This window comes from Tachypleus tridentatus, chromosome 7 (genome assembly GCF_004210375.1).
Source record: "Tachypleus tridentatus isolate NWPU-2018 chromosome 7, ASM421037v1, whole genome shotgun sequence".
NCBI lineage: Eukaryota > Metazoa > Arthropoda > Merostomata > Xiphosura > Limulidae > Tachypleus > Tachypleus tridentatus.
This window is the reverse complement of record NC_134831.1, coordinates 143910773-143938657: the sequence shown is the minus strand read 5'-3', so window position 1 is coordinate 143938657 and position 27885 is coordinate 143910773. Positions and strand designations below refer to the sequence as shown.

At 32.0% G+C, this 27885-nt stretch overlaps 1 protein-coding gene across 14 annotated transcripts in view; it reads left to right on the top strand.

Moving 5' to 3' along the window:
• Positions 1–27885, top strand: part of LOC143256808 (endonuclease/exonuclease/phosphatase family domain-containing protein 1-like) — a 44261-nt gene that overhangs the window by 6034 nt on the left and 10342 nt on the right. For 3 of the 14 annotated variants that reach the window (XM_076514516.1, XM_076514514.1, XM_076514515.1), the window contains 7 exons: positions 2455–2831; positions 18519–19535; positions 23550–23601; positions 24057–24161; positions 25227–25352; positions 26331–26445; positions 27117–27170. In XM_076514516.1, the coding sequence (XP_076370631.1) occupies positions 18583–19535; positions 23550–23601; positions 24057–24161; positions 25227–25352; positions 26331–26445; positions 27117–27170 (1405 nt within the window). In that variant the 5' untranslated portion in view covers positions 2455–2831; positions 18519–18582. Of the gene's footprint in view, positions 1–22; positions 86–2454; positions 2832–18518; positions 19536–23549; positions 23606–24056; positions 24162–25226; positions 25353–26330; positions 26446–27116; positions 27171–27885 lie in introns of those variants that run through there. The other 11 variants (XM_076514506.1, XM_076514508.1, XM_076514507.1 and 8 more) reach the window with 9 other exon arrangements.

Genomic DNA, 27885 nt, shown 5'->3' with positions numbered 1-27885 from the left:
TGGTGATTAACATGTATTTCAGCACAACAGATGGCACCATTTTATTTATTGTTCAAAACAACTCTTTCCAACTATTGAATTTATGGTAAATATCTTTATATTTTCTCAAATTTTTTAAAACACTAAATACTGTTGATTAAGATAATGTTATAATTTTCCACATTGAATTTTCCACTTTAATGGTCCAGTATTATCCTTTTATTTTTGAACTTTGGTGCAAGCTGAGAAATTTTCACAGTCCACGTGTTTTTACTTGTTAATATTACAATTTCTCTGTTCATTCAACAATGAGGTTTTTTTTTATTTGAACAAATGTTCAGAAGAAATGAATTCTTAGTTCAAATGCTAATGATTCCAAAAATTTATGAATTTACTATAATACCTATTCACAGTTACCCTTCTAAATTAATGAATTATGAAATGTGGTAAATGTAACCTTATAGTCTATAGTGTTTGTTAGATTGCACCATCAATTGATTAAAATCCATCATATATACAGAATGTTTGCATGTGTGCCAGATATAATGATTCTACAGGGTGTTTGGAAAGTCACTGTGCACTTATATATTTATTAACAGAAAAAAGTGCACAGTGACTTTCCGAACACCCTGTATTAATGCTCAGTATTAACCCATATTCTGTAGAGATAATAAAATCATGAAAGGACATTGATATAGTCATATATCTTTTTCAAATGTCAGTAAAGTAATATTTTACTACAACAAATATTTTATACTGAATCATATAGTAATGAGGTTGCCTTTTTTATGCATCAAATTGAATACACATATATGAGGGTATGTAGTATGTTAGGAGCATGCACACATAGAGCAGATAAAAACTGTAATTTGCAGTGAAGTTTTATTTGTAAACAAATTTAATTGTTTTCAAGAAAGTAATTGGCAGAGAACATCACCATGTCTTCCGTTTATGTCGAAAATAGCTCAACGTGTTCTTGCAATAAGAAAGGGCAGTCTGAAAATGTTTCTACATAAGCATTATATAATTATTTGTGTCATTATAAATGTACTTTCTATATCGAAATTAGAAAAGTAAACATTTTCTTTTTCTATCTAGAGAAAGAAAAAATGATCTTAATGCCACTTTTAAGTATTGAGTAATATACACATGAAATAACTCAGCCAATGAAGTACTATATTTTGCATTTCATTATTTGTAAATCTTTTCTTTCATGGTTTATATTGTATTGATCTTGTATAGATAGATATAAGCTAACAACTATATGAATATCTTTATTAAATTTGATAAATTCCACAATTTTTTTACCTTATGTGAATGTATATACTTGATTAAGACACAGTTACTCTCAAAAACTAAGGTATTAACTAATTGTAATTGAAAGCTGGCATTTAACCCGAGATGTAATATTTGATGGCCGTAAAATCATTTCATCATATCATTAGTTATTAAGGCATACGAGACGAATGTTTACAATTGTAGTGAATATTTGTTTTTATAGTGTATTGTTGCACAAAATTTTATATCATAAAGTGATAAAAAATGAGCTTGAATAATTAAGATGATTCCTCGGCTTGATGATATATTAATTATAATTTCAGCTGCAAACTCTGAAATCATAAATTTTTTTAAATGTGAAGGTGAAAACTTAACACAAGTCCACATAAGAGGCTGATTAATTAATGGCTAGTGTCTTTACTAGTGCCAACTATGATACATGTTTGGTTTGTTACATTTTTGGAAAAATCTTTACAACCCCAGATGTACATTTCAGCAAGATGTGAAGAAACATTTTGATTGCTTATTCAACTACTTTTGATATTCATATTTCATAATATGGCTCTCATCATGAATAAATGTTATCAACATTGTTTGTAAAATTATGGTACCCGAACAAGGAGACTTATAGTTTTTCTTTGTTCTCCTTTTATATTACAGATGATAAACCTTATTGAGGTGTTTCTTCACATATTTAATACAGTGACTCATTATTTTTAAATTGAAGTTGGTGTGACATGGCCAGGTGGTTAGGGGCGATCTAAGGGTTGAGGGCTTCAGTCCACATCCTAGCAAACACGCTCACCCTTTCAGTCTTTGAGACGTTATTATGTACGGTCAGTAGAAATAGATCTTGTGTAACTTTGCACAAAATCTAAAACAAACAAACTAATCCAAAAGAAAAAAATCCAGTGAAAAATAGATATATTTCATATGTCAGTTTTTGTAACTGCAGACCCTACGTGTTATAATGTAGAGACAAATAACAGTAATGTGTGAAATAGCTGTTATGACCATAAGTTTTGAAATTATGTTTTTGATATATAAATACCTGTGTAATTTCATTAATATATCGACTTCATTGACAGAAAGAACATTTATGTTATAAATTTTCAAGGGTATTGCTTGAAGAAAATTAAAATGTGTTAACGGTTAATTTATTTAGATGTTTTATTAACTAGTTTAATTTGAAAGTAGGTGGGTCGACCATCCGCGTTTTCGAAGCAATGATCTGTTTCCTTGATGGGGGATGGTGATGACCACGTCATGCTCGTGTGTCACACTTTTCTTGTAAAGTAACCTGCATGTTTTGGAAGGAGGCCAATATGTGTTGGAAGTTGGACTGTAAGTACTGCCTCAGAAATAAACTTGTTTGTGGTTTAGTGTTAGTTGGCGTGCGCGAGGACGGCTTGTGGGTGTAGGTATCAGGAATTGGTAGCTCACGTGCTTTATCAAGCATCACCTCAGCTTTGTGTTATCTACTTATATCAATTTAGTGTTTTCTTGAAACACAGAAGTAGGTTTACAGTGGTAGTTACTACTTTGTAGGATTTTTCCTCCAGGATAGGTGAATGGTAAGCTATTTAACGTTATGTATTACAAAAGTAACAAACGTAAAACTTTAGAATTTTTACGCTTTTCATCATCTGTTACAATACCTATTCTTTAGACATATTTCTTTGGAATTCCAGTTGCTTCTGAATTAATCTTCATTATTTCTGGGGTAACTTCTTTGTGTAGTAACATTTTACAAGAGTACTCTTAAATATCTATCGTTTATAAGTGTTCATGTCGTATGTCAAAAACAAACAAACGTTCCACACGTGATTAAAGAAATGGCATCAGACGGACTGTTATGTTAATAAAATAACCGTTGCTAATCCGTGAGCAATGTTTAGTTTTTGTGTTTTTCTCTTAAACCTAAAAAAATAACTGTACACTAAGAATGCCCCTAAAGTTCTGTCATGTATTTAATGGCGCTTTAGATTTAACAGGTCTGACTGAGAAAGGTGTAGACTGTAGACTCACTGAGTGAAAGCGGAGGATATCCGAGATAGAACATACGTGCACGTTATGTAGCAGACGAGAGCATATGTTTATAGAACTATTTTTGAACAATGTATATATCGCATATACTTCAATCAGGATTAAACCACCCCAGAACAAATGACACGTGATCACGTTCTATCATATAACATTTAAAAGGATACTTAGAACTGACTGTACCCACACTTATTCACGTAAAACATTTAATATGAGCATTTTTCACTTATGTAAGCTCTCGACTTAAAGTCAATAATGTCATCTACATAACGTTGTGAAAATCATTAAGTATGCTGTTTAATCTCAATTTTACAAGTATGTAAATTGATCTCGGAATAGCAGCTGCATAAATCGTCTGTTACATTTATTAGAGTACATATTTCTGTCAATTTCAGTGCACCAAGGGCTTGTTTTCCGTTATTTGTAGCGTTTACTTATTGTAATTGTTCTCTTATATCATTGTAGGACTTCCTGTGATTTAAAGATAAGTCAGGTGGTTATCCTTTAATATATTAATTGTAAATAAAAAGTTTTTATGTTTATGAAACGTCAACGATATCAATAATAGTATAATAAGCGTAAATCACTGTGATTGTCACTTATACAGGGTAGAATAAAATTAAGTGTACAGTTGTTTCACGTAGAACAATTACTGACGTCTTACTTTGAAGCAAACAAAAATTAGATTAACTTCAGCTGTCTCTGAAATATATTCTGTAGTACCAGCTGTATAATACCAACAGCATGCTAAAACTTCATTGAAAACGTGTGTGTGTATACATTTCATAGTTTCCCTGTATGTGTTTGTTCCATGGTACAGGTTTTAGGACGAATGTTAAAAATAATGTTTTCACAGGTTTTAAATAATGAATGAGAAAATAATTCTTGGCTGTCGTAATTGTATAATGAAATCCTGTTTGTTAAATTATTTTTGTTTTACGCCAATTTTCTTTGTAAATTGTATCTCGCTCTTTTCTACATCTTCTGATAAAAATAAGCTAACTGCATAGATCAAAACTAAAACCAACTTTATGAACTTGTGTTTCTAATCTTATTCAATGAGCTAAACCTTTCGTTACGGTTAATGTTTGATAACTGTTAAATCTAGCGCTAAGTAATAACGGACCGTTAATAATGCTGACGTTCACAATAAAAGTTCTATCGTCTTCGATAACACTGATATTAATGCTAAATGTGGGAGGGGGCGTTTGCACTTGCAATAATGAAGGGGGGATGATAAAAATGGCACTAATTTTTCTCGCTTCACGTTATTACTGGACCTATAATTATTTACTGGTGCGATTATTACAGAAACAATTACTAACGCCAGCATGTTTACTTGAAATCTTAAATAATTTATAAACGTCAACTGTTGAGAGCACGGGTGGGAAGCGTCCTGTTGGTAAATATATGTTGCCTGAGTTTTGGAAACGAATTCTTGTAAACATATAAACATGAATATTTTCATTTATTTTGTGAAATAAAATGATTTTGCTTACAAATGTTGACAGACCTTATTTTTAAGCATGTTCTGCGCTATTTACTGGCCCGGCATTGCCAGGTGGTTAAGGCACTCGACTCGTAATCTGAAGGTCACGGGTTCGAATCCCTGTCCCACCAAACATGTTCGCCCTTTCAGCCATGGGGGCGTTATAATGTGACGGTCAGTCCCACTATTCGTTGATAAAAGAGTAGCCCAAGAGTTGGCAATGGGTGGTGATGACTAGCCTTCCCTCTTGGTTTACATTACTAAGTAAGGGACGGCTAGCGCAGATAGCCCTCGTGTAGCTTTGCGCGAAATTCAAAACAAACACTATTTATTATTTCAGTCAGTATTTCTTGTATTTAAATACTTTAGTATTTAACGTGTATGTTTCAAAAGTATTTTAAAAGGACTTTTTTTATTAGCAATAAAGGTGATATCTGTTGTTTGTCGTAGCCTGGCGCGAATATGTGAAATAAATTAGAAGATAATATTTATATGACACACCGGAGCGAATGAAGCTAGCTAGTCTCAACGCTCACCGTTTCTCTTTTCTGACTGAATATTAGGTTTTAACATACCTACGCCCACAAAATACAGCGTGTGAATCTGTAATGAGGGGACACGTATCACTGATCTTCGGATTCACGCTAAACTTCTGAGCCATGTCTCGCCCATATAGTTGAAAAATATTGTTCACAAGTGTAATGACTCTTGGACGAAATTTTATGATGATAGAAAAAAAATTCAAAATAATGATTCATTTGACCTGTTCAGTGTTTCTGCGAAATGACGTTAAGCCCCCTCTTGGTATTCCTGATAACTAGAGTGTGAAATGGAGAAGAGTTATTTAACTGTCAGGATGTTTTCATCACATGAAAATGGAACAGTGGTTTTTGAGATTGCATTAAAACTGAAACTAAAGTGTACGTGTTTTAGTATAACTTTATGAACGTTTTCTCACAAGTCATACCATGAAATATTTGGGGGAAAATTAATATAAATGAAGCTTCATGTGTATTGTTATTTTTCTTTGTGATCAATAATTTGGAAAGTTTTGAATTCATATAACGTAAAGGGACAAACATTAATTGTGAACTGTTCATATAATTAGAACGATTCCCTTTTAATTACGTAAGTTTTGATTAATTATACTCGTCATAAGACATTGGTATAAGGCATATTATATTTTAACAATATATTTTTTGCAGTTAAATTCATTTTGTTAAAGCGTGTTTCTTGATGTTTGTGTATTTGTTCGTTAACAATGTACAGAAGGATATGTAATTGTTGTTAATCGTGTGTTTACGATCAGCGGCATATTTAAAGTCCGTGTACAGTATACTTTATTGTTTGTTGGATCATTTGCGCTTGTAAGTTGTAAAGACTTCTTATTGTTTCCAGCTTATACACGTGATTACTTTTAAAAACTCGAAGACTTGTATCGTTCGGGATTTCAGATAAAATCAAAGATATAACCTTTTGTTAAAAATATAATCAACGTCTTTCTTTATACTGACAATATATCACGTTTGCATTTTTTTCTAAATTACGTTTTTCAGACCCAGTGAAGGCTAACTGCACTTCCATATTGTTACTACGTAATGTTTAACCTGGTTTGTTAATTTGCTCGAACTCTAATTTCTTTCTGTCTTCTAGCTCTAAAGCAAAAAAATATCATAATTCGTATCACGTCGTATTTATGTGATAAAAACCTGTTCAAATTTCTCTTTTGTAAAATGTTTAGTCGAACAATTTTTACGTGGCTTATTTATACCTGTAAACCCTGTCAGCGAAGAACTTTTCAACTGAGTTATAGAGTGCGATTTTGTTAAGTATGTTATTTGTACTTAATTCAAAGTTCCCCGATGAGGCAGTGGTAGGTTTACTGACTTACAATGGTGAAATCTGGAGTTCCATTCCCCGCAGGCCCGGCATGGCCATATAGGCACTCGACTCGTAATCTGAGGGTCGTGGGTTTGAATCCCCGTCATACGATTTTGTTAAGTATGTTATTTGTACTTAATTCAAAGTTCCCCGATGAGGCAGTGGTAGGTTTACTGACTCACAATGGTGAAATCTGGAGTTCCATTCCCCGCAGGCCCGGCATGGCCATATAGGCACTCGACTCGTAATCTGAGGGTCGTGGGTTTGAATCCCCGTCATACGATTTTGTTAAGTATGTTATTTGTACTTAATTCAAAGTTCCCCGATGAGGCAGTGGTAGATTTACTGACTCACAATGGTGAAATCTGGGGTTCCATTCCCCGCAGACCCGGCATGGCCATATAGGTACTCGACTCGTAATGTGAGGGTCGTGGGTTTGAATCCCCGTCATACCAAACATGCTCGCCCTTTCAGCCGTGGGGTCGTTATAATATTACGGTCAATCCCACAATTCGTTGATAAAAGAGTAGCTCGAGAGTTGGCTGTATGTGGTGATGAACAGCTAGCTGCCTTCCCTCTAGTCTTTCACTTACATTGCTAAATTAAGGGCGATTAGCGCAGATAGCCCTCATGTAGCTTTGCGCGAATTTCAAAAACAAACCATTCCCTGCGGTGGATACAGCAGATAGCCCAATGTTAGTGTGTTCTGAAACAGACTATTTAATACAAGTTCTGTGAAGTCTGTTTTGATTTTAAAACTGACCAAATAATCAACAAAACAGAACATCAGAATCATTAAAATTGATGAATATCTAAAAGTAAATCAAATGAAAAAAATATATAAAATATGGTATACCCACAACTGAAGATGAGAAAACAAATAACTAAAATTCAGTAATAAAAATAAGAATAAGAAAAATTAACAAATCTCAATTGTAAAAAAGCCACAGATATTTATAAATAATATAAAATCTTGACAATCAGGTCTGACGTTTTTAGTGTTTGTTTTTTTTCTCCTGAAGCCCACAAGTAACACAGCGACATGTCCCCGAACTCACACTGCTAAAAACCGGATAGGTCCGGGATGGCCAGGTGGTTAAGGCACTCGACTCGTAATCTGAGGGTCGCAGGTTCGAATCCCCGTCACACTAAACATGCTCACCCTTTCAGCTGTGGAGGCGTTATAATGTGACTGTCAATCCCACTATTCGTTGGTAAAAGAGTAGCGCAAGAGTTGGCGATGGGTGGTGATGACTAGCGCTGCCTTCCCTCTAGTCTTACACTGCTAAATTAGAGATAGATAGTTCATATAGCCCTCGAGTAACTTTGCGCGAAATTCAAAACAAACCAACCCAAAACCGGGTTTCAATACCCGTGGAGGGCAGAGCACAGATAGCCTATTGTGTAACTTTGTGCTTAATTCCAAAACAAATAACTTTTTTCCTCAACTGTTTTATAGCGCAGGTTTGACATGTATATATCAAGATATGGCCTTCCCTTGTCCCTCAATGACAAATACAACTTTCTTTTTGTGAATAAAGTACTATTTCTGTAAAAACCTGTTTCCCGGTGAGGAAACAATAAGTCTACGAACTCTAAATGCTAAAATCTGTGGTTCGATTCACCGCAATGGACACATAAAGCTTCTCTAAAATAGACAAACTATAAAGAACAGTAAAATGGGGTCGTAGCCTAACCACGTTAAATATTACTGTTAACGAAACATTCATAAATATGATTTTGAAAGATTTTTTTCCCTTTCTTTGAAACTTGATATATTAGATTTTTAAATTCGAATAATACATAAATATCACAGTCTTATTAAATAGGACGTGCACGTATTTGGACTGACCTTGTGACAACTGCTGCTCTCATGCACTACTTTATCATATGTTTAATAGTACATTTTTTCTCTTTTGCTTTGAGCACACAAAGTTGGAACGATTCAAAGTGCGGTCCACTTTTCGTGTCATAAGTTTAAAAAGAGGTTTATATGTATTTGCTGATATTCATGTCAAGGATTACAAAAGTAGGGTGAAAAAATTAGATATGCTCATTTTTTTTTTTTTGTTTTAAGGTACGTAGGTTCACTGTATTTGTAACCTTGAGTTGATCAGTTGTAAGTAGAGTGACTATTATTTATTTTCATCTCTTCAACAGCCGAAAAAATTAAATCGCTAATTGTAAAATTTATTGTAGAAAAGTTTTATTTTCTTCGACGTTATTTTTTTAAATAAAATAATTAAAGCTTACAATAGTGATCTACACGAGGGCTAACTGTGCTAGCCGACCCTAGTTGAACAGTGTAAGACTAGCCTATTTTACATTTCAATGTGTTTTGCTAGTTTATATTCATTATGTGGATATGAATACAATATACTTTTCGTTTCGCCATTCATTTATCTTCAAATCAACTTCTTTATTTTTGAAAATTGTCTGGATGATTGATTTTGTTTAAATTTCGCGCAATGCTACACGAGAGCTATCTACACTAGCAGTCCTTAATTTATTACTGAAAGACACTTTTACCAACGAATAGTAGAATTGACTGTCACATTATAACACCCCCACGGCTTGAAGGGCGAGCATGTGTGGTGTGACATGGATATGAACCCCCGACCCCCGAAAATCAAGTGAGCGCACTAACCACTTGGCCATGCCGGGCTCATATTGATATGGTTCAATACCAAAAAGTGCACTCTTTAAAAAGTGATTGCATAATAATAATATTTTTTGCAAACTGAGAATAGTTTTAGCATTTTCTCGGATGAATATAAACAAGTTTAATTGTACTTCGCACCATGGTCAACTTGTTAGCAGGTATATTTTTCGATCTCACCACAAGTTCTTTACTGATTAATAGTGCAATATGGCCAAGACAGGCATACAACTGGAAGGAGGGCTTTCCCAAAAAAAATACAATGTAACGAGAATGCAAAAAGAAGCATAGCCAAAGGACAACATTGCGAGGAAGGGAACTTTCGGTGTTCTCAGTGTAAACTGGTTGTTTTGTTGTTTTTTTCACAGCAATGCGTTTAGGGATACAGTGGTTCTGAAACTATATCCCCTCCAATCCGAAGCAACACTCCTATTCCCTATGATTACGATAGAGAATTTTTCGACCCAAGAAATCGGCAAAATGAAACTGAAATGATATAACAATTAAATATTTGAAGTTGACAGAGACTCGCAAGTTTTCATCCACATTCGAAAACAACTTCTGTTTTCATGAGAAGGATGACAGAATAAAGATAACATAGCATGTGAATATACATCATGTATTGTAAGTTCTAGCGTCACGATATTTTCAAGGCTGTTTGGGCGTGTTCATATTCCTTCTAATTTTATTCTATTGATACACAGAAATAGCTAACTTTATGTTAAAACTGTGAGGAAATAACAGTACCCAATGTATAGGCGTTGCCAGCTTTCTTTGCCCTAGTATAACATACCGGTAGATTAAAATGCACACTATTGCAAGCTTATAATAGAATGTTATATTACTAATCTCTTTGCTTAGTGATTAACAAGTTGGGCTGCGTGTTGGAAGGTTATCAGTTTACAGCGCTGAACATACAACACTATCAGTTGTGAGCGCATTATAAGAGTGACAATCAATCTTGCTATTTGGTTCAAAAACAGACATATAGAGCCCTTGTGGCGATGAGTTCTGCTGATTAGCTGCCTCTCTTCTGGTCAATAGTTCAACATTAGGGGCTACTATATCTGAACCCTAGACATCTAAGACCTGTCTGTTTAGTTCACTTGCATATAATTTGCTGTTCAGATTGAAAATACCTACTAACCAAGTTATGTGTTTCTCTCTCTCTTTATATATGCTTTCTAAATTATCTTCACGCTGGACATATGTTTGAGCTCAGTATTTTTTATTGTCAGACATTTAAAAAATATAATCATTTATGAGCTTTTAATGTTGTTCATAAGCCAACTTTTAATGCATTTCTGAACTCGTTTGTTGGGGTGGCAGTACTTACCGAATAAACTTTTTTTGATCTTCCATGTTTTATTTGTCTTTATTGGCATCATGAATAAATAATTCTTCGTTTACTCATATTCTAGTCTGAAAATTATCCAGATAAACAAAAATGCGAAAACATTGTTTTAATTTTTTATATAAAAAACAGTGAAGACTATAAACAAATCGGCCATAAGAAATTAGTTATAAGTATACTTCCTTCTGCCAGTCTTTAATTAAACATGTATATAGTGATATAACGTTTTTGTTGTTGTTGTATTTTTACGAACTTTTCAGCCTCCTAGTGGCACAGTTGTATGTCTGCGACCTCACACCGCTAGAAAGTCGTGGTGGAGCAAAGCACAGATAGCCAATCGTATAGCTTTGTGCTTAATTACAAACAAACAAAAGAAAAACTTATAACAGGCAATATATACTTGCGTACAACTGTTGCCTCAGATTATTTTATTTTGCCCTAGTTTTCCACTCTCTTTTCACTTTTGGCTGGGGATAGATAAAAATCGCTTCCTTATTTTAATCCTGTGTATCGAAACATAAAATGATTTTAATTTGAAATACATAGAAAGTTTGCGAATGCGAACAAAATATAACTATGCAACTTGAGTTATGCGGGATAAAGATTTTATTGGTGTCGTTGTTATACAGGTAAAGAGAAAGTTCTCATTTTCTTAATGTAAATCTACACAATGGATTATCTGCATTCTGCTCACCAGGTTACTAGTGTTGTAAACAGAAATACCGATTTTTTATTGCATATTTAGGTTATCCTTTAACATCGAAACCCGTACTTTATAGAACTAGTATCTTATAATGAAGCTTACAATGTATACGTCCAAAACTTGGATCTTTGAAACTACCGCACCGATTATTAATTCAAATATTGAATTTTAATGTCAGCTGAATATGAATTCCTGTTTCGTATAAAATTGTCCTACGTGTAAGTAGGCGATATGACTAACTGGTTACGATCACACGACTGTAAAAACATGTAAATTAATCTTATTTGAGGACCTGTTTTGAAAAGGCGTGGGATAGAGGAAGGTCAAAGTGCTCGGTACTGAAGTAATTATGTGGAGACTTGGCAATAGCATACTAAAGATTAAAGGTCGTAATTCATTGGTTAACTTGGACTGTAGCATATGCGAACTCTTAGACTTTGCTATAAACAAAAACGGTAATATTTTGTGTAAGAACTTCAATATTGTCGTTGCATCGCAACGTCTGTCGGGAAATTTTTGTTGTTAGTGGCCAAGGGTAGTAAACTTATAAATATATGTCTGTTTTGTTTCAAGTTTTTCATGATGGTTTGGAACTTAGTTTAAAACTACTCAATTACTCGTTGAATAAAATTTCTGAGAAACCGTTTAACTCTTTCATTGCCATGTTTATAGATAAACAACTCTCCCAGCGTCAGATTATTTTTAGATATAACAACACTTATTTTAATATTTTATCTTAAACTTGAAACGGGTAAACACTTGGAATTTTGAAGGGAATTACTATTGCTTCATGGTTGTACGAAGTTCCAAGCACTTAGTGTTACGCTAGAGGGGAACTTTATATACTCGGAACAAGGCACTGAAAAAGAATTATCCCGACTTGTAGTGTTACTTAGCTATGCGATTTAATTAATTAAAAAACAAAAACAACAACAACAAGAAAGTAGATATGTATTTAAAGTATTGTATGCAACTATACGACGATGAATGTTTAAAGCAGTACAAAGTGTAAATATTTTGAAAACCAATTTCAGTATCAGTCACAATAAAAGTCATTTTCTGACTTTAAATTAAACAAGAAATATTCAAAAATAGCTCGATTCAATAAGTAGCTAATTCTCTGACATGAATTATGTCAGCACAAAATCACTTCTCGTCAAAATTAAGGGCCATTATAGCATATTCCATCGCTTTTCAGAATTAAAAGGCCTGACAAGGCTAGGTGGTTAGAGCGCTCAACTAGCAGATTCGAATTCCGCTCTCACCAAACACGACCGCTCTTTTCGCCATGAGGGCATTATAATGTGACGCTCAATCCTATTATTCGTTGGTAAAAATGTAGCCTAAGATTTAGCTGTAGGTGGTGATGACGAGCTACCTTCACTTTTAGCGCACATAGAGCTCGTGTAGCTTTGACCGAAAGCTGAAACAAACAGAAATAAAAATATTTATTCAAGAACCAGATTTATTTAAGGTAATTTTATTTAACAAAATATGAAAATATTTCTAAAATCCGTCAAGGGTAAATTTACAGAATTACAGCGCTGGAATCTGAGATTCAGTTTCCATCGTAGACAGAGCGCAGTTATCTCATTGCGTAGTTTTGCGGAAAAAAACAAACAAAAAAAATTATTGAAATGTTAAAGCAAAGAATTCGTAGCAATGTATTTTCACCATTCTTAATGATATTGATAATATACAGTATTTACATTTGTATAGTACATTGAACAACGCTGTTTCTGTTTGACATCTTCCATATTTATAAACAAAAGTTGCATAAAGTAATATATGTGGAAAAACTTATCGAACATATTTTATGGTTGAACTTTTACAGTACATGGCAACAAAAACGTATTTTTCTCATTAATATTTGTTTTGAATTTAAGCAATTTCAGTGTATGGGAAGCTTGAGAACCAGAATACTAGATTCAGATTCAATCCCTGCGATGCAGATAGTGCTAATATCTGATTTACGCTGAAACACCAAATATGATAACCTAAGTCCAAAAATATCCTGTCCTGAGCCAGTAAGGATCTGAACGAGTAGATAGATTAGTTCAAAAAATATCCTGTCCTGAGCCGGTAGGTATCTGAACGAGTAGATAGATTAGTTCAAAAAATATCCTGTCTTGAGTCAATAAGTATCTGAACGAGTAGAGAGATATAGATTTTTTTGTAGCTTAGGAAGCGTTTATAAAGTGACGTACGTAAAGCTGGATTTATCAGTACTTACAAAATATGTTCTCACTTATTCCTTCTAACCTAATAAGGCGGTCTTTGTTGGAGAGATCGTCCTTTGATAGCCAGTTGATTAGGGCGCTCGACTTGCAGTCTGAGGGTTGCAGATTTATACCCCCGTCACACCAAACATGCTCATCCTTTCAGCCATAGGGTCATTATAATTCCACGGTCAATATCACTATTCGTTGGTAAGATAGTAACCCAAAAGTTGGCGGTGAGTGGTGATGACTAGCTGCTTTCCTTCTAGTCTTGCACTGTTAACTTAGGGAAGGCTAGCGCAGGTAGTTCTCGTGTAGTTTTGCGTGATATCCAAAATAAACCCAGACCTTGATCTTTGATGTGGATACAACCATCTTAGACAGTGTCTGTTAGAAGTCTTAACACGCTGTGTTTATGATTAAATAATGACATAGGAGAAGCCTTTCTGTAAAAGTTGGGTGAGGTTAGCTTCAGCTATTATTGTCTAAATCAAATTATTCTTTTCAATCGTTTAATTGCCAACGCACCAGATTTATTCATGAATAATACTTGATAATTTTACCTTTTAGTCTATTCCGACATTACATCTTAATTATTCATGTTAATAAATCACTGGATTTCATCCTAAACAATAAATTTGTAACTTATTAGATAACCTTATTGTCGTGACCAATAAATTTTCTGAGACCAAAGAATAAGAGAAAGTTCACCTGATCGGAAGACATAACTTTGTGGTTAGTGTGTTGGGCTGCGGCTCGCGGTTGCCGATGTGTGATACATAATGCTACTGAACGTATTCTACACTGCTGGTTATGAACGCATTATAACTTTAAAGGCCATCCTGTTATTTGGTTTAAAGAGTAAGACAAAGACCTTGTGCTGGCAAATACTTGTGGTTGGCTAATTTCCATCCGATCAGTATTTTTTCAAAGTTAGATATTTCTTAAGATTTCTATCCTCACACTTTAGATTGCGTGAACATGTTGAAAATTTCATTTCCGGGTGATTTTGCGGTATATGAACCGGTTCTTGTACGATCGTGACATTATTTCTGATCCGTCGAAGGTGCCGTCTTTAATCTGTAAGAAGCAGATTTTCAAGTTTCAGTCAACATAGTTCAGTTCTAGCTAAAACTCGGATAGTTGTAATCAGTTCTTGTTCCTAAAATGACAGTTCCATCATGATTTGAACTTTTCATGAAAAAAATCTTCGATTTATCAGATATAAACACATTCTCATCCATACAGTGACTACAAGATGAGATAAATTTAAAGTTTTAGGAGTCATGTTTTTAACTATGCTCATAGGAGTTTCAAGTTATGTTACTTCATAAAAAGAGATACTTCAGATAGGCATTTGTCACCAAAGCACAAAGAAAATCAGTTGATAGTCTCACTAGAATTTACGATGTTACACATAAAAACCTGGGTTTAAAGTCGGCGAGGATTTGGCCCGCATTAAGAACATTTAGATCCAAGAATTTGTATTAAAAATTAAGAGTAATAAATATTTTTATTTCTTGCTTTTGAAATTCATATGTCATGCTGTGTTGTAATCTACAGCGTGCATAATTTTTCTCGTGAATTGTGGTATGCGCACGTTTTACTGACGTCACGATAGTACAAATAATAACTTTAAGCACCCTTTATGGAACGTCATGATAATATCTACTGACTGACAGACAACACTACTTTATAGCTTAAAACAGGTGACTCCTTTAGGCTGCCATCAATCTCTTTTCGGAGAAATATCTGCTGATATATACATATTTTGTATGTTAAACATGTTTAAGCTCTTACTCTTTTCTGAAGTTTTTTGTTGCATAATTTGTTTTTTCTCTTTATCCTGCAGAAGTTTACTACAGATAACATTATAATTCCAGTACGTTAAGAGTCAACGTTTCAGTTTTAAACTTTTTATTACTAACAAGCATACATCAGTACTCACACTTTTCACATTAGATTTAATATTTAACTACCATATGAATATTTTTGTGTAGAATCTGATATTAATAAGTAAAATACAAATAATTACGCTGTTTTTGCCTTACGTCTCAGATGTATCACCTAAAGCATTGAAGAAAGGTGTCCATAAATTATCTTAGCAATATAAGCCAACAGTGTTCGACATTCTTACAATAAGAGAGTTAAAAAACTAAAACTTGCAAGTTATTAAAACTACTGAGCCTAAAATTTGGGATGAAATTTCATAAACTGCACTTTCATTTTTAAACATCAAACTTATGTGAATTTGTCAATTACGGATTCCAAATTATAGGCAAGTTAAAATAGGATACGAGATCTGTCTTTTGTCGTCCACAAATCACTGCTCAAGAAACCTGTTCTTTTAGTACCAGAACTTATTTTAGCTTAAAAATATAATTCTGAAACTCTACTTTTACAAACCTCTGATTTTAGGACAGCAAAAGGACAAATTAAGAGCGATATATATATAAAATACATTCTGCAGTTTACATAATTTCTGTCTGAAATGTTATGTCTATTGGTATCTAATGTTTCACCAGAATTCGACGTTTAAACTGTAATATTTGAAAGATAGCGCCGTCTCACCGAGAAATAACTGCAAAAGTAGGGATAAGCTAAACTGTACGTAACCGATCTACCAATTAGAAATATAATTTATCATTATAAAAGACACAATACAAGGGAAAAATAGCTTTAACAAACCAGGTTACAAATTACGATATAGTAGTAATAAATTGGGCCTACATTTACAACACACAGTAACACTTTTGAATACTTTTACAGTGTATTGTTTTTCAGATTTTTATGAACAATCAAAAACTGAATAATATTACGTGTAACGGTACTGAAATCTTCGTTCTACACAAATTAGTTAAGGTAGACCTAATCATTTAGTCTACAGAAAATTTTTAAAAGGTGGCAAATGATGCGATATAGTTGACTGAACATATACTGTAAGAATTGTATTTTTTAAACAGATTTAATGTTAGGTAAATTATAACGGAAAACAAAATTTTAGCTAATATATTAAGCATCAAGTATTACGTTTGTCAAAAATTGCGAAGGTGAGTGGAAAAATACAAAATTTTATCAGAAGTAAATGATCCTACATGAACAGATGCAATTCTTCGGAGTGGACACTTTTAATTTTAAATTTGAATAAAATTATAATCTGAATAAAAAAACGTAGTTTAGAATGTAGTAATATATGATTAGGTTTATGACGGAACAAGACATAAAAAGAATTAAGGTAAAAACGTTTTTTATTTGTTTACTGATCTTTTAAATGTTTGTGAACAACTTTTAAAGCAGTATTTTGTTTTTATTGGAAGATAAAAGATAAAAGTTTAAATAAAATTTCTAGCTTAAAGTATCGTTAAAGAATGTACAATTTTGCAAGTGTATAACAGTAAAATTTGTTACTTTGTTAATTCTGTTAAGTTTATTTATCCTACGTTTTTACTCTTTGGTATTGTTAGTTTAATATTTACCTTATAATATTATTATGATGTTGTTCTTTCACATTATTTAGTGATAATTCAATGTTCGTTCCATGTGATAAAATAAATCACGTTATTTCTTATTTCCTCCTTTAACATTTTTCTTCCTGGTGGGAAATGGTATAATGCTAAAATCTGATGCTCGATTCCTTAAATCGCATAAACATGCTCGCCCTCCCAGCCGTGGGGCGTTATAATGTGACGGTCAATCCCACTTTTCGTTGGTAAAGAGTAGCCAAGAGTTGGCGGTGGGTGGTGATGACTAGCTGCCTTCCCTCTAGTCTTACACTGCTAAATTAGGGACGGCTAGCAAAACAACCGCCCACTGTGTCTTTGCTTTGAAAGAAACATATAATTAACGTTTCTACAAAGGTAAACACTTGCACACTGCCGTAATTTGTTCTTCGTCAACGTAACAAATTACTTGATTAGCTACAACAAATCAACCTACTGGGATGGCTTACATACTGGTTCATTCTCTATCGTGTCACTTTTATCCAGGAAGATTGTATTATCGCGAGTATTTTATTTGTTTGTAACATTCATGCTCATATTGATCCAACCATATGATCAATGCCGGATTAATGTTTAGGGAGGCCTTAGGCTCAAGTAACATTTGGGAGTGATAATAATACTAACTTGCCTCTATTCTGCTAGTGTACAAACCTTTTATTTTTTTGGTGACCTGTGAGTTCCTAGGTGGCTTATGCATTAATCCAGTAGTGCATACGATGGTGTTTTATTTACGTAAACAAGTCGTCAATAATCTTTGTAAAAAAATATTGAATGATTACGAAAATGTCATTGTTCAACAGTATATGTTTTATACAAATTAGTTTGATTCTATCTGTTTACATTAATTTGTGACTTTCTAGAATACATATGATACATCATATAATTGAAATTTTAGAATATAAAACAAGAAATATGTCTTTGTTTTCGACTATGAAAGAAAGATTCGTTTTTCTTTTATGCAAATCAGTGTGTGCATGTGTATATATTCTTATCTTAGTTTGTGGCTTTATAGAATTCACATGATATATTATATAATTGAAATTTTAGAACGTAAGACAAGAAATATGCCATTGTTTTCAGCTACGAAAGAAAGATTAGTTTCTTTTTGTTCTTGTAAGTTAATCTAACATCAGGTCTCCTAAAAACCGTAACCTGTATTTTCCTTTCGTAACATGGGCTACATTTTATTTTTGTCCTTACGTATGCGATCATGCAAATTACGCGAGATTATTTTCCTCCATAGCATTCTTCATTTCAACAAAAAGTAATAATTGTGCTTGTAACTTAAGATTTTATTTATTTTTTCTTTGAACAATGGAACTTTTAAAATATAATCTTTTATTGCATTTCTTTTGTACTTGTTTCAGTGTCACTGTTGTTTTTTTAAGACCTATCCAACTTTTTATTTCATAGAGAGGAAAAGTTTCTTTGAAGTTTTGTGCACACATTTTTGTGAATATGAGGAAGTGAAGTGAATATGGGACAGTGCAAGAGTGTTTCTAAGAGTGTAGTTAGCTCTGAGAGAGAGGAAAGACGTAGTCGAATGTACAAAACTAAAGGTAGACCTCTCAGTGCAACTTTTCATGTTCATGATAATACCTTGCACTGGGATTTGCTTAATATTAATACAGCCACCGAGGAGGAGCTAATGACGCTCCAAGGCATAACTCGTCACATTGCTCAAAATATTATAGAATATCGACAAGCTATTGGTGGTTTCAAGAAAGTAGAAGATTTGGCTCTGGTCTCTAGAGTAGGAGCAAGCACACTGGAACATATCCGTCCTGAAATTTGTGTTGGTTCTCGTAAGGGAGGAAATAATGCGTCTTCTGGCAACATTTCCTTGGATTCTTTTGCTGTTTCAGAGAATAACTATCGTTACTCTCGAACTTCAGCAAAAATGATTAATGCAAACACAGCTAATGTTTTCCAGTTGATGACTGCACCAGGTGTGAGTCAGGAGGTTGCAGCCAACATTATCCACTATCGAGAAAGAAAAGGGCCATTCAAATCAATGGATGACTTATTAAAAGTAAAAGGGATTAACTCCCAAAAGCTTGCTTTTATTAGAGTTTTTATTACCATTAACCCTCCAACATTAAATGGAGAAAATTTGTCTCTACCAACTGGGACACCACTAGGCTGTAGAAATACAAGAATAAGTGGAATCAGCAATCACAGAAGGACATTGTCAGCACCATGTAAATATGGTATAGAGAGAATTAGACATTTAGATGAATCAAGTAAAGAACTCTACAGTTTCCTATCTGATCATTGCCATCGACCAATTATAGAAGAAACTTTTAATTATTTAAGAAATGGTAAGCCAGTGATACGTATTGGAGTCTGGAACCTAGAAGGTCTGACTCTAGAAAAAGTTTGCAACCCTGGTATCCAGGAAATAATCTGTAGAACAATACTTGAAAATGGGTAAGTTATCTTTCTTAATATGTGATGCAAATGTGGAAAGTTGTGATAAGTACACTAACAAAAAAGCTATTTATCTGTAACTATATTGAAAGATATGGCATTAACAGTACTTACTTAAGTTGTAACAATTACATATAATAAAAATTACATGAAGATGAGATAACACAAATATGACCAAACATTTGAATTTTGACTACTTGTATGTTTTGATAAAAGTTAAGAACAAACTTGTTGGTTTAAATACAAATATATTATTTTATATTTACTTGGAATATAAAGGTCATTTATTCTTAATCTTTATCAAAAAGTGTAAATTCTTCCAGTATACACAACAAATTTTGATAGACTTGCATGTGATTGAACAAAGTAGTAATATATAGAAGGCTTTTCTGACAAGAGTGAACAACAATAATGGAAATAATTATATAGAAACACACAAATGAAAAGAATACTGGAGTAAAAGTGATAACAACAACTAAATGGTGGATTTAATAATTGTTAAACATATTAAAACAGAAACTACAAAAAAACATAATGTTGTATAATGGTTTAGTATTTTGCACGAGATCTCTTTGCTTTGTATGAAACATTAACCTTTATTTCATGGTACCATACAGTTCAGTAAGATATTATTTTCGAATATTGTTCGGAATGTGTTGTTATTTTCCATAGTTCATCCAGGTTGCTTCATCATCTTTTGATCTTCTCAGTTTGTATACATGTCCTTATAGTCTCAGTAATGTTCATTCTGGGACTTTGTGTAAGTCAAGCCATGATTCTGGATATTCCATTGATCTTTTTAATGTCAAGACATCATTGCACATTTACTATAAATGTGAGAGTTATTATTAGAAGATGATTTTTTTGCCAGTGAATCAAGTTCCTGAAGGTTGACATGATTAAAAGGATCTGCTTCTGCCCATCAGCAATCAGGATACCACATATTTTGTGTATGTCATGAATACCATTGGCTGAGATGCAACACAGGACTTGTACTAATTCATCAGCATCATTCACATTAGATGTTAGACATTAGCTATTATACTGGGCTCTTCTCTACTGTTGAACAAATTATCATGAACTGTTACTGACCTAAACAAACTTAGATTTGTCTTTAAAGAGAATATTTCTCTAGCTTTGCTCATTCCAATCTTTGTGGTCCAATGCCCATTTTAAACTTTTGGTATAGTTACATCTTCATAGTAGCAGTTTTCAAGCAGCTATGTTGCCTTCGTTACTGCATTTCATGTTAATGTGCATCTTAATGTTCTTGAGGTAACACTTCCTTCTACATTTACGGAATTGTTACTTTATCTTGTAAAGAACATACTCTCAAATGTACAGTATCAGTTTTATATTTTGACTACTTTTGTTATGAACAGTGCAAGTTTCATGGACCATTTTTGTTGTCATGCATGCAGTCTTGCCACAATTTTTCATTCACCAGCCATAACTTTCATTTCTATACATTTGTCATATACAGTTTGAGATACTGAATTCATGGCTTGAATTACTCTACAACTGAGTGTAGTATAACAGCACATATTTTTGTAAGAGTTTATATTGGTGTGGTTTTGTGATTGATTCAATAATAGCCAATCACAGTGTAAACTAACAGCATGTGACTGCACTTAAGTGCAGCTCATTTTCAAACGTTAAAGGATTGTTACCTCCACAGCATTTGTTTTTTATACTTTTTTGTTCACCACTTCAATATTTATTTTCAGTATTGCATATATATGCACACTATTATTTTTGGATTTGTAATTAATAGTATTTGCATGCATGTATGTTTGTATGTTTATGTGTGGTACAAAAGGTTACCATGATTAATTAAATTTTAATATCAAGTGCCAAAATCTCAGATAAATGCAAATGCAACTCCATTACCATACCTGCCAAAAATATTGTTAATGATTATATTTTTTTCAATTACTATAACTGTTGTTTCCTTGTGCATTGATTTATAATTCTATTTAATTCTAGTCAGTTTGACATATATAATATACTTCATTTGATCAGAAGTTATTTTAAACTATTCAAAATTTAAATTTGTAAGAATTTATAAACATATATTACATGTAACAAAAAGTTTAACAAGAGACGAGAGTGATAGATACATTGTGAAGTCTGTAGAGAAGTGTTAAGAATGTGAATACAGCATCCTTTGCTACTTATTTGATTATCACTTTCTTCACAATTTCATCAATATTTACATAATTCTAACTGCTACTTTTCTAAATGAGAAAGTTATTTTAAAAGTGTTTTAGGAACAGTATGGGTGTGTAACAGAAAATATATATCTAGCATAAACTTTATAGTTGGGACTTGACTAATCCAATCCATCAACATTAAGGTACCTTTTTGACTGGGATGGAATTAGTTTAAATTATATTTTAAGAGAAGATAAATATTACATAAATAGTGTGTACTGAGGGAGTTAATTAAACGACACCATTTCTTTAGTGTCACGTATAAATATGTATATAGATGACCTGGCATATTCTTTATTGCTAAGCATACTGCACTAAAGCACAAGAAACATATTACAGGCTTACAAAATATAGCTGAATAAAAAATTAAATTTATGTATTAAACAATAAAACCAAAGGTTTGTGTATGGTATGGACTAAATATTCAGTATATAACTCTCCAAATGGTATAATTGTTTTACACCTTTCTCAATTTTTGGCATCTCCTATCTTTACATTTTTTTCAAACCTACAAGTACATGTATTTATCCACATGGTGTGTACTTACTAATTCATAGTAGTTGAAGTTTTTTTTAATACATGTAATACATGAGTACATGTATTTATCCACATGGTATATTTTTTATTAATACATTTAATACGTAAGAAAATATGTGAATTTTATTTTTATACAATAATGGAAGTTTTGAATTTCTCATGTGAAAAGGTTTAATAATTCTTTAAGATCAAAGGTTATGTCAAGCAGACCCAAACTCATGTTTATTTTTATTACTATAAAAATTTTCATGGATCAGCTTGTGTAAAGCATTTTATGATGTATTCTGCAATCATTTAAATAAATTTATTTTGTTGGTTTCTCAATTAAAATTTTGCAAAATTTCTGGTTGGTGCTTCAGAAAACTTCTAAATGGTTATTATCAAATTTTACTGGTCCACTTCAAGAATGTGTATGTTCATGTACATGTACATTTATTCAATTTTATCAATTTCAGATGTCAAATTTATATTAAAAAAGGCAGAGTTGCAAGCATGTAGGTCTGTATAAGTGTAACAATAAACAAAACTGTTTTAATTATAAGCAATAGTTCATGATTATATCACTTGTGGAATATCATGGTTTCTATATCTAGATAAATACTAAAATATTGCAACTTAAGAATAGTACTTTAATACTGACAAAAAGGTAAGGTATTTCTCCATTGAAATGTTAATGTTGGTCACACTTGGTTTGGATCAATCCAACCATTCACAGCTCAGGAATTTCCTTTTCAGTTCAAATATCATAGGGAGTTACTATTGTATTCAATAGACTAGGGTACTCTACTAAAGCTAAAAGCTTATTACACATTTTAGCAAAGTTATGATAAAGTTTTGTATCCAAAACCAGAAGATGAAATGTTTATTTAGTAACAACTTTATTATTCAATTATTTTCTAAAATATTTTACCAGAAAATGTAGAAGGTTATAGTGACTGTTGTCACCAATTTACAAATGTTTTTTTGGATTCAGTATTTTTTAAGTTAAAACTTTCAAAGAAGTTTTAAACAAAAATATTGCCTATAAATAAGCAGAAACATTCTATAGCTATATATTTTGTCTTGTTAGAACTGGATATTTTGCATTTGAAATTTTAAAATATATTTTTCATTATTATGAAAAAGAAAACTTGTAACAGAAATAGTGATTTTACTTTTCCTGCATTTTATATAATAGTTTTTCAACTCTTGATAATTATAAAGTTGTTTAATAATTAAATATCTACAAAATAAAATGCCATTATTATATTTTCTTTTGCTATAGCTTAACCATAATTGCCTTACAAGATGTGCCTTCAGAGGTTGCACTTACCTTAGTAAGTTTTATAATTTGATACTAAAAAAGTACAACATTGTTAAAACATTAATTGTTTATAGTCATAGTGTGTTTCATTATTGTTAACATTTTCTTTAACAAATACATTAAGTAAGATCTATCAAATACTTTAATATTTTGATGTGATGTGGCTTTTCAATTGCAGTTGGACATAATGAATCAGATACAAAACACAATGAAGCGAATTTGTCAGAGAGAAAAAAACAACATCAGAAAAATGAGATAAAGGTCAACTTTTATCTGAATTTTAAGAGATTCGAAATTGTGAGACAACTCACACAAGTTTATATTTTTAAAAGTTAACTTTTTTACTGAAGTTGTATACCGTAAAGCATGTATAATCAAGATATAAACATGATGATATTGTGTATATGAAGTGAATACAATAATATGATATTTCAGGGTTTTTAAAATGTCCTTTGTGTATATTTACAGTTAGTGACTGAACTAAATAATCCCCAACAGAAGCTAGTACGTAGTTGGATGGGAGTTAAAGGAAAATGGAGCAGTGTCATACCTGAACTTTCTCCAAGATCTGGTGTAAGTTATTATCATTGAAAAAGCTCATCCATGAAAGTTGTGAATCCTATAATATTCTCTTTTTCTCTCTCTTTATTTAGAAGAATAAATATTTCTGTTATACTATATTATGACTGAAGGCAACTGAGTGACGTGTATTGCTTGGTGTGTAATTAAAAATTCAATTGTGAGTAACTGTGTTTTAAAAAACAACAACATAATTTGTATTGTTATGTTTGGTAATAAACAACAAGTATCAATTTTTGGTTTTGGTTCATAAACCTGTAAAACAGTATATACCAGTAAGAGATTTGTTAATTATTTAATATTAAATAACATCTTAATATGTATTATACCCAATGAAAAAAAAACAATTTGTAAATTTTAATTAAGTAAAAGTGTTTTAAAAACAATACTAAACTGAAATTAAATGGGAACTTTATTTTATACAATATTGACCAGAAAAATTAGACTTTGTTCATGACAGAAATGTCACTATACAAACTCATTTTATTCATAAGTTAAAATGATCATAAATATTTAGCAATGATTATTTCATTTTCCTTCTTGCCTCATTTAAACAGTGTATATAGTAATTACTCACATGTAGAAATATTTCTATTTCTGTCTTTTAACTTTGAGACAATCTATGGAGCTTCATGTTAAGTCCTTTTTGATGTCATTGTTAAACATAATTATAAATGACTGAACATGAATCTAAAAAATCTCAAATTTGAGAAATGGAAAGATAAATACATAGAAAGCTCAGTCAAAATATTACACCTAAATCACCTTTGTTTTAGCAAGTTTTTAGTTACTTTGTAGAAAATGCCAGTAGGCTAATGTGATTTCTAATATAATGTAATTCATTGAAGTTTACACAAACTTTTTCAGAGACTTATCCCATGTTTTCCAAAATAACTTTTTCATTCTTCACATCAGTTGCTTGAATGAGATTTTATTGCACTCTATAAAGTTTATACATCAAGATTTTAAACAAAAATTAAAAACGAATGATATAATTAATTATGCATAATAAAAATGAGTAAATGTTGAGTTAATACAAACATTTGTATCTGTAACCAGACTAGTGGGTTTCTATTTGACACAAGCCACGGTGTTGAACTGCAAGATGCCAGTTTGTTGATTATACCAAAAGAAGATGATGAGTATTTACAACCACTTCCATCTGTGTGTGTAGGAAACTTTGTGGTTTGTTTCTTATTTTTGTATTTAACAAAATACAAATATGTATATGCTTTTTGTATTGAAATTTATAGATGTAAAAATTAAATTTTAATGTTTAGTGTAACTGCATTGTCCAGAACAATTAAGAGTAACAAACAAAAGATAAAAAAGTTACTCATTATGCGAGATTTTTTTGCCTTCCAATAAGTGGATCATTATTTAAAAGTTAAATATCTGAATAATTGCTTCAAAGATGCCATATATTTTCCTATAAATGTCTATATTTGTAGTTTAAAATACTTTAGAGGAATTCTTAACATATTCCATAAAACTCTGGAGAAAATTTGATATTATGTATTAGACACAAAATTCTTGTAAGAAAATATCAACATTCTAAACCTTTCTCAAGTTTATTATGACTTAAAAGTAAATCATAAGTTGAAGTATTTATTTAAAATTATTATAGCTGAATCATTTATATGATAATAAATTAGAAAAAAGAATATCATAGGGATATAAAATTACTGGCAAAATTTAGACATAAGTAGTGTTTGCTGTTCTATGTATTTTAACTCTTCATTCCATCTTCATCATATCTGAAAATACTTTATGGCAGGATAACAGCTACTAACTTAACATGTCACGTGATGTCTTAGGTAAATTTAAAAACCATATCATTTGAGTTTTTCTAGAAAGTTTTGTTGTTGAAAGGTGTTTTCTTTTTTACAGTACATCAACACTGTTTATGTTTCTCTGGAAATTTATTTTATATTCCTTATGAAGCTGCTGGAAAATAAATTATTTACTTTTCAAATACAAAATACCAGATATTACTTTTTAATTGACTATGATCCTTGTACCGTACATGTTTGAGTTCAAGACTTCCAGTGATGTAATTAATTACATAGTATTTATATGAGACAAAAACATGTAGTAAGTATAATTTAGAGTTTACAATCAGACAATTTTTACCATTAATATACATGTCTTTGTGATATGTAGGTGGATGGGATGAAGCTCACACTTGTTAACCATCACATGAAGGATAGTTGTATTGATAACCAAATAGAAAATTTAGTAACTGAACTAATGGAGTGTTTTCCAAATGAACTAAATAGTAAGTTCTTATTTGAGTGATGCAACAGCATTTTTTTTCTTGTAATGAAATATATATTATATGGACAACCATCTAAAACTTGTGGGATTAGTGTCATTTACAGAATACAATTTCATTATAAATCTTGTTTGTTTTTTAATAAATATTATGTGAGTATTGAAAACTTTCTAGAATCATTTCTATTTTAAAATATTTCTTAAGGTATTTTAGGCTTTTAATGTGCAACTGAATTAACAGATTAATACACTTATTTTATTAGTAGATGAAATCTGATAATTAAGGAGCACCTGGTTATGACCATCATTAGATTAATTGATCATAAGAAAAAAGAGCTTGATTCCCTCTTCTCAGTACAGCCTAGAGAAAGTTCTTTGAAAGTATTGAATGTAGTCTTTGATAAGCAAGTAAATCTAAAATAAATTTTGTAATAAGTTCACAGTTGCTTTTTTCAAAAAGAAAAACTATTCACTATTACATACAAAGGTGTTCTGACTCATAACTGTTGATGTTCATACATTGTATCTTTTAATTATCCTACCTGGTTGAATATCTGGAACTTTGGTGGCTTTGTAAAGAATAACATACAGAATCAATACAATAATGTTCATTTTATGTACATTCTACAGGAGTATTGAAACAAATTAATTGGAACATTTTGTCTTCTTTTGCAGGTCACAAATGTGTTGCCTTAGTTGGAGACTTCTGTCTTCCTACAACAAATTCTGGTTAGTAAAAGACTAGAAATACACATTTTGATTTGTACAATTTGTTTTAGCCAGAATCGATACAATCTCATTATGCTTTAAATTATTGCTGAATATTAACTGACGTTTTCATGGGTTGCCAATATGCACTGACCTATCATTTGGAGACTGATTGCACTGCAAGAGGTGTAAAAAGGTTGCTTTTCTATTGTTACTAATGGTCACTGGCTGTACAACATCCTATTGCTTCTTCAACTATTGGTTTTCCTAGATATGACATATAGTACTTTGTGGTATTCTTCAGCTGCTTTTCCTGTTGCAACTTTCAAGTCATTGATTCTTTTGGTAGCTCTCGTTTCTTCTAGATGGGATAGTACTGCCTGCAATAATGGTTTTTTCCTCATCTTTGTGTCTGTTGTTTAATGTGCAAAACAAAGCTGTAGCTTTGGCAGAATTGATTACCATTACTGTATAATTGCAACACTTGATCGTCCTATTAAGGGATGGCTGGGTCTTGCTTTTGATTTCAGCTTTGTTAAAGCCTCTGCTGTATTCTAGAATGGTATCTTGATGGACTAACAAGGTAGGTTAGATCCATGGTGTAGATGTTGAAGAGTAGAAATCACTATTGATGGTGATCCAGCCAGGTTCTTTGTTTAATGATACTTCATTTGACAGTTTGTGCAGTTAAAACACATCTTGCATATGTTACACTGATGCCTGCTGTAAGATTTTT